Source organism: Meles meles, chromosome 5 (assembly GCF_922984935.1).
Source record: "Meles meles chromosome 5, mMelMel3.1 paternal haplotype, whole genome shotgun sequence".
NCBI lineage: Eukaryota > Metazoa > Chordata > Mammalia > Carnivora > Mustelidae > Meles > Meles meles.
In genome coordinates this window covers 17629501-17637805 of record NC_060070.1, presented here as the reverse complement: position 1 = coordinate 17637805, position 8305 = coordinate 17629501, and the positions used below count along the sequence as shown (strand labels likewise).

General features: G+C 38.8%; 1 protein-coding gene across 1 annotated transcript in view; it reads right to left on the bottom strand.

Annotated features, from left to right (window-relative positions):
- Window positions 1-416: 416 nt before the first annotated feature.
- FRK (fyn related Src family tyrosine kinase) overlaps window positions 417-8305 on the bottom strand; it is a 102635-nt gene continuing 94746 nt past the window's right edge. The window contains exons 6-8 of the mRNA XM_046005110.1: window positions 4706-4887; window positions 3454-3619; window positions 417-3066 (exon numbers count right to left, since the gene is read on the bottom strand). Coding sequence (XP_045861066.1) covers window positions 2855-3066; window positions 3454-3619; window positions 4706-4887 — 560 coding nt within the window. The 3' untranslated portion in view covers window positions 417-2854. The remainder of the gene's footprint in view (window positions 3067-3453; window positions 3620-4705; window positions 4888-8305) is intronic.

Sequence of the window (8305 nt, the reverse complement as noted above, 5' to 3'; positions counted from 1 at the left end):
ATACTTCCCCATGCCTGGTCTTTGGTGTCCTTTGAGACACCCCCGCCCACCATGGCCCAGTTAGCAGACTGCTGGTCACTTTCATTTTACTTAGTTTTCAATGATACAATATTCAGGTTCCAGAGCTATTAGGAATCCACTCTGTGCCTCTTTTGACCTTAGGTAATGTATACCTATTTCCTTCCTAACCTTCTTAAAAGAGGCTTAATGGAATTTTGAATTTTTCCTATTGCAAAAATTCTTAGGTTTTTGTCAAAAGAGATTTGAAATACCACATGGAATGATGTACTCACATCCTTCACCACCACCTCCAAATAACTGAATTACATAAATAAAACATTACCTAGAAAAGAGCTTTGCTACAATTTATGGAAGGTAAATTTAACAAGAACTGGCTCATTGCAGGAAAATTCAACTTATCTTTTCCTGATCCTTTTATTCTCTACAGGGAAAGAAATTTATGTCATCTTAAAAAAAATCTATTACTGCTTCTCATAACTGAATCCATTATTTTTCTCTATGATCCATCAGGCAAAAACAAGAATAATAGATTGCTTTGACAGAACCTTGAACATAAACGTCTCCAAGAATCAAACGTAGTAAGTTAAACCGGTTTCAGGTGTTATTAAAACAAGAAAGGATAGCCTTCTCTATACATTTCAAAATCAGATCTTACTAAGCAAGTTATTATTATCAGCTGCTACAAAAAAGATTATACAGTAGTTGAATTTTCACAATTAGACTCTGACTTTACACAAATAAAGTTGTCCTATACATAGGCAACTGATTTAAACAATTTGTGTGGACCTTATCTTGTAAATCTTTCCTGTTTATTAAAAAAGTCAAGGCGCTCTATGATCAATAGCTCTACATGACCCATTTCAGTTTCAGAAATGTCTGAATGTATGTACACACACCGACCTACATCTGGGATTTTCTCCTTAATGGATACCTATCCAGCATCTAATTTTATTCCGATAAGCCAACCTTCCAACTTGTCTCCGGGAAGAATCACCACATTTCCGGCTTCAGTGGCAGAACTTATTCTAAGCCAATCGGCACATAACATTACAGTACGTCTATTATGTGTCGGCATATACCCCAATCTGCCTACAGAGAAAAAAGAACGATGTTCTTTAAAGATTTATTTATTTACTTGAGGGAGAGAGAGCAGGGGGAGAAGAGCAGACAGAGAGGGAGAGGGCGTCTTAGGCTGACTCCACGCTGAGCACAGAGCCGGACATGGGGCTTGATCTCATGGCCCTGAGATCACGACATGAGCGGAAACCAAGAGTCAGAGGCTTAACTGACTGCACTACCCAGGTGCCCCCCAAAAGAATGTCTTTTATGGCAGCTGAAAATGCAGAGAGAGAGGTTTCCCATTTTCTGCTACTAGATGAGGAGAAAAGAACAGGGAGCCCTAGATGCTACTGAGCCATCTGTGACTTTGAGAATGAGGACAATGCTGGAGACAGAGAAGACAGATGGAAGGAACGCGGGTCCCCATAACAAACCACTGAAGTGGTGATGGTGTGGAACCAGCCTTCCAGGTAGGCTCAGACACTTTCTTCTTAGCCCTTCATCTACTTTGGATTCGGGTTTCCATAACTGTTCAGATATGTTCCTCTTTTCCTTTAAAGATGAGCGAATGCACTCAGAATCTTATGCTTCCTTGTGACTTGTTTCATTCATATTGCTTTACAGCAGAGATCTCTGAATATATACTTGATTCTGAAACTGCCTCTGAGAACCCTCCCTAATCACCTAACGGGGCACAAAATTTGATCTACCCATTGCTTAAGAAGACAGTAACATTCTTACAAAGGTTAATGCACATATAAGATGAGTAAAAACCCCTTTTGTCCTACCAGACAGAAAAATACAGCTTCACAGCCAAAGTCAGACATTATTCCTAGCCTCTAGATCTAAACTGAGCTTGACCTGTACCGTAATCAATTTAAAACTCCGGCCTATATGCCAAAGGTCCATCTTCTTAAAATTATTCAGAAATCCAAGCCATAGCAATCCTACTGCTCTCCTCTCATTTTCCTAAATTATTTTATACTTATTTCTCAGATTTTGCAGGCTATTAGATGTTTCTCACATATCTCCAGAGATAATAACTCATCCGCTTTGCAATCTGATTCTTAACATTAGGAGATCAAAACTAATGTAGATGATTCTCAGATGACATATACCGAGGTACAGAAAAATCCCATCATTTCCTTCTACAAAATGAGAGAAATTTTAATTCTTTTTCTCAACAGCTGCTTCATTTTTTTATGCATAGGAAAAAAAAATATGTGCAATTACTCCAAGTACAATCAAGTCATTTCACACGGCTTTACCATCATTGTAGTTACAGGATATTTTGAAAGAGAAAAAATTCCTCAAAACACAGGTCGTGCTGTGCAGCAAAGCAATCAGATTCCTTCATAATAACAGCCTGATGGCATTCAGCAATCCGAGGAGTAATGAATAACCGCTTCAATCAGTAAACAGGAAAATGCTACAACAGTCACTGAGTAAAAATTGACTATCATCTGTTGATCCTCTTGATCAGTATTTCAACCAATAAATAGAAATGTAAGTATTTTTTTTAAAAAGAAAAGTAACTGTGTTTATGTGTTTGATTTTTGCCAGACAGTGATAAAATAGCATCTTAGACTGTCTTGCAGTGTTGCCCAATCAATGAAGTGCACATATAATCTTTTTCATAATACACGGCCAAGTTGACCCTATCACTTGAATATGTCGAGGTAAGCTCTTCTGGCAGTCGATTAATAAGGCTGTATTTCTGGACTGATTATTGAACTCTTTTGTTACTTCATTATTCAATGTTCTTCTTCAGTGTTCATCTTACAAAGTTGTTTGTATCCGAAAATGAAAAGTCTGTTTCAAAATAGTCTTCAAGTTTCCAATGCAGTTTCTCAAATGTTGGCCGTTCCTTAGGGTCTGCGTTCCAACACTCCCACATGATGTTGTAGAACTGTGGTGGACAGTTAGGTGGTTGAGGGAGTCTATAGTTTTGACCCAACATCTGGATTACCTGAGCACCTGTCATGCCTAATAGCACAGAACGGAACCAACAAAAAACAAGTTGAAGATCAGGGTCTTAAATTCATCGATAATTATATTCAAGATTACAAAGCAAACTGATTTCCTTGGTGAAGATATGAGGTCTACCATACCCTTCCCAGGCTGCAGAGATTAAACTAAATCTTGCAGCAAGGAATGTCTATAAGACCGCAATTCAAGAGCAAAGGAGAAAGAGGCAATAAACTACCTCATTAATGCAAATCATCATCATCAAATTTTATCTATTATGCTCCCACAGGCACATGGTGTGGTCAGCCCCATAACTCTGCCCTCTAAGTCTGGGCGAAGCAGTTAAAGTCACACCTAAGTAAGTGACCTGCAGCAGAAAGGCCCACTTCAGAATTAATTACTCACCACTATAAGGCATTTTGCCATAAGTAATGATTTCATAAAGAAGGATTCCAAATGACCACACATCGGACTTAATGCTGAATTTATTAGCACGAATGGCTTCGGGCGCAGTCCACTTCACTGGCAGCTTTATTTCATGTTTGGATTCATAGATGTCTTCATTATCTACCTGTTAATGCATTGAGGAATCAAGCCAAGTTCAAGTGAGATATATATATATATATATATATATATATTTTTTTTTTTTTTTTTTGCTCCCCTCATTCATCTGTAACCTGCTTCACATTAAAATTTAGAGGGAAAGCATTCAAAATGATCTTAGTTCATAGATAATTATAGTACCAAATCTGGCTTATAAGACTGAGAAATCTATGAGAAAACAATAAAATATTATTTAAGAGCCTACTATGTGCTAAAAATAGCACTGACAGGCGCACGCTGCTACACATGGGAGAACTCACGAGTGATGGTCTTTCGCATCTGGTCTTCAGCAAATTAAAAAAAGAAAAAATGAAGGCAAAGTCTGTTTCCAGATTTACTGCTGGTATTGGAGAGCCACTGACTTTAATAATTACCATGTTTCGCTTTCTAACATTGAAAAGTAGGATCCAAATGATTTAAATTAATATATCAAGTCACTGGGGTTCTAATTAACTTATTTAAAAAAGAGGTAATGAATTCATGAAGATCAAAAGAGAATCACTTATACGTTGTGTTTCATGTTCCACACCCCTATTTGTCGGGCACGATGTAGAAATTAAAAATTAAATTCAGAGAAAAACAGCTAATAGTATGTCACTTATGTCTGTGTCTTTTGGCCTGATGTCATGACACAGGGTGAGGGCCAGGAATGAAAAAGTCAGTGATTGCGAAGAATTCTGGCAACGTGAGTATTAATTCGGCAGAAAGTGAGCAAAGGTGGATGGAGTAACTAAACAAAATGTACTGCTTTTTGTAAGGAAAATCAAGGCAACCCAAGAGAGGCTACTGCACTGAAAGGCAGATCATTAATCCAACCACAAACTTAATCACATACTTTCCCATCTGGTTAGGCATCATTTTCCCTGTTTCTCCTTGGTGAAGAAAGAGAAACAGGAGGTGGTTTATCTACAAGGCCTTGGGCTACTGAAGTGTTCTACAGACCACCCAACTTGGAGAAACATTATTTTGAGGAACAACAGTAAACCTATCAGTCTGCGAGTATGTTAGACTTTTGACCCGTGACAAAACCTAATTAAAACAAAACACAATTCACCTTAAAAACTCTTGCAAGTCCAAAATCTGCAACTTTGTAGATATTATGTTCACCAACCAGGACATTTCTGGCAGCCAGATCTCTATGAATGTAGTTCTGGGACTCCAGATAAGCCATCCCAGAGGCAACCTGCGCGGCCATGTCCACCTGCTGAGTCAGATGGATTTTTGTTCCAGCATCATCTGAGCAATAAGAGAAAGTAAAACGTTGACTTTGGAAAACAAGTGAATTACTGAAGTGAATTTTGAGAATTTTGATGAATGAGCTGTCCATGGGATTACGTGTCACAGCACTGATCTGTTGAGCAAAGAAACATAATTAATACAGACCATTCATTTACTTTAAAGGGTTAATGAGGCACCGCTTTTCAGAGTCCAAACACGGCTGTGGCCCTCACTCCCCTGAAGGAACATTCCACAGAGAAGGAAACAACAGCATCACATAATTCGAACACAACTCCAAAGATCTGAAGAGTCCAGGCATTACCATATTTCCACAGCACACATCCCTGACTCATCTCTTCATGGAAATTGTTCACTTGGTTGCCTCTAGATTTCCTTCAAACATTGTATAGTTTGTTCTTATCTTTGAGACTACAAGATTCACCAATTTGCATGGCGGAGCTGATGAAAAGTTCTCATTCTTCCATCATATTGGTATTTTTTTTCTATCATATTGTTCTTAAAAACTAGCTCACTAACAAAAATGAAAGGTCTATCAGTAGTTATAAAATGAGTATGTCACATTTGTACTCCATTAAGCTTGATACACATTTTTTTTTTACTTCCCCTTTTAAGCCTGTTATTCTTAGAAATAGTTCACACATCTCTCCAGGCATGGACATGACTTTAATAGACACAGTTTCGGGTGCCTGGGTGGCTCAGTCTTTAAGCGGCTGCCTTCGGCTCACATCATGATCCCAGGGTCCTGGGACTGAGGTCCACATTGTGTTCCCTGCTCGGCAGTAACCCTGCTTCTCCCTCTCCCACTCCCCCTGCTCGTGTTCCCTCTCTCTCTGTCAAATAAATAAATAAAATCTTTAAAAAAAAAAAAAAGCCTTTAATAGACATAGTCATAGTTTTTACCACCACTACTCATCCTATATAACTAAGTATAGGAAAGTTAGGCATTAGACTCAGTTTGATCATTAGTAGAGAGGTTAGTGTTATTCTGGGCTGACTCTGTGAGGCGGGGTCAGCCATCCCTGGATACTAGTTAGTTGCCATACTGTTAGTAGATGTCTTCAGATTTCTGGAGAATTAAAAAGGTCTCCTATAAATCCAAACTACCAGCACCCATGACTCAATAAGCCAAATATTACCAAAAGTGTATTGAATTCATAGTCAAGAGTCTTAGATACAACTTGACTTGAAAGAACCAAGATGCCCTTCAGTGGACGAATGGATAAGGAAGATGTGGTCCATATATACAATGGAGTATTATGCCTCCATCAGAAAGGATGAATATCCAATTTTTGTATCAACATGGACGGGACTGGAGGAGATTATGCTGAGTGAAATAAGTCAAGCAGAGAGAGTCAATTATCGTATGGTTTCACTTACTTGTGGAGCATAAGGAATAACACAGAGGACATTGGGAGATGGAGAGGAGAAGTGAGTTTGGGGGAAATTGGAGGGGGAGATGAACCATGAGAGACTGTGGACTCTGAGAAACAAACTGAGGATTTTGGAGGTGGGGGGCTTGGGTGAGCCTGGTGGTGGGTATTAAGGAGGGCACGTATTGCATGGAGCACTGGGTATGGTACATAAACAATGAATTTTGGAACACTGAAAAAATTAAATTAAATTAAATTTTAAAAAAGAAAAGAAAAGAAAGACAACTATTGCTCAGGGATTAGTAAACTGGCTTGACGCTAGAGTGCCAGCATCTGGATCAGAGCTTTGTCTCACATTTCTTCCTGACCTCAGGCAAGCTGCTTAACACTCCTGTGCCTCCGTTTCTTCATCTATACAGTGGTCATTGCAATTTCCTTAAGGTATCAGTTGTTAATTAAATTGAATTAAAATGAGTTAATTCGTGTAAAGCACTTAAAGCAGAGCCTGGCACCTAGAAAGAACTGAGTAAATCTGTTTTGATTTATTGGACTACCTGTTTTTATTATCATTGCTGCTGCCTAAACAGAACTAAACAGTTTAAGAATTGTTAAGGTAGAGATGTATATCGATTGCCTAAATGGAAATGCCTAAACGAAGACGCATATGGGTCTGGAGCGCACATGCAGCTGAAGAGATCAACTTAACAGTCATAGTTAAACATTAAAAGTGAGTGAGACTGTTAGGAAGTGACAGAATCATGACAAACACCAACATTTAAGGTGGAAGATAAACCTATGAGAAGACTGAGAAGAATCAGCCAGAAGAATGAAACAAAACCCAGAAGACAGCATCCTAACAAAAGCTTTGAGAAAGTCACCACCATTGTCAAATTCCACAAGTCCAGCAAGATAAGGTCTAAAAGGTATTTATTACATATTACTAGGGAGTCATTGGTGACCTCGGTGGCAGGAAGAGCATTTTCACTGCAGATGTGGGATAGAAGGCAGAACGGGAGCTGAGGATATGGAGACAGCAAGAGGAGATGTCAATTTCCAAACCCTGGTTAAGAAGGGAAGGCAACAGGGAGTTGGCAGAGGAGAGTGTAAGTCAAGGGAAAGCAATTAGCAGGAAATTCACGATTGTGAGGGGCTGTCAATGATATGGTACTCAGGGAGTTTCTGGAGCGCTAGCCACATTCGCATTGTTGATTTGTACGGTGGCTGTCCCGTTGTCCACTTGCTCACTCTAAATTAACAATAACTTATACCAAACGATGTATGTTATTTATGTATGCCATCTTTTCAACAAAAAATGAAATAAATAAGGGTGCCTGGGTGGCTCAGTAGGTTAAGCATCTGCCTTTGGCTCAGGTCATGATCCCAGGGTCCTGGGATCGAGTCCTGCATCGAGCTCCCTGCTCAGTGCTTCTGCTCTGTCTGCCGATCCCTCTCCTTGTGCTCTCTGTCAAATAAATAAAAATCTTAAAAAGAAATGAAATAAATAGAGATGAGTACATTTTTTAAAATGGTATAGATCTAAGCACTGTGTGTGTGTGTGTGCACATGTGTGTACATACATATATATTTGGTTTTTTAACACAAGCAGCACATTTAAGTACAATGTGTGGTGAAACTAAGTACTCATGGACCTATCTGTCCTTTCCTTCCTGGGCAAACACTATGTTCCCCATCTTCCCTAGAAGTTGAATTGGGCCATGTCACTAATTCTGTGCACTGCAACGTGTGCAAGAGAGGACGTTCGTCACTTATAGGTCTGGTCCTTAAAATCTCTGTTTTTGTAGCTAGAAGAAATACATTTTGAAATGACAGAGCCACATGATGAAAGGAGTCTAATTTCCTATGTCACCATTTAAAGAGAGTCGTGCAGAAGGGCAAGTCTGATGCATATCAAAAATGCATATATTTGTTATGTCACTAAAATATTTGCATTGTATATTATAGCAGCTAACATCAATTATTTAGTCTAAAATGAGATGTAAGCAAAAAGACAAAACATAACTTTTTTTTTTTAAAGACTTTATTTA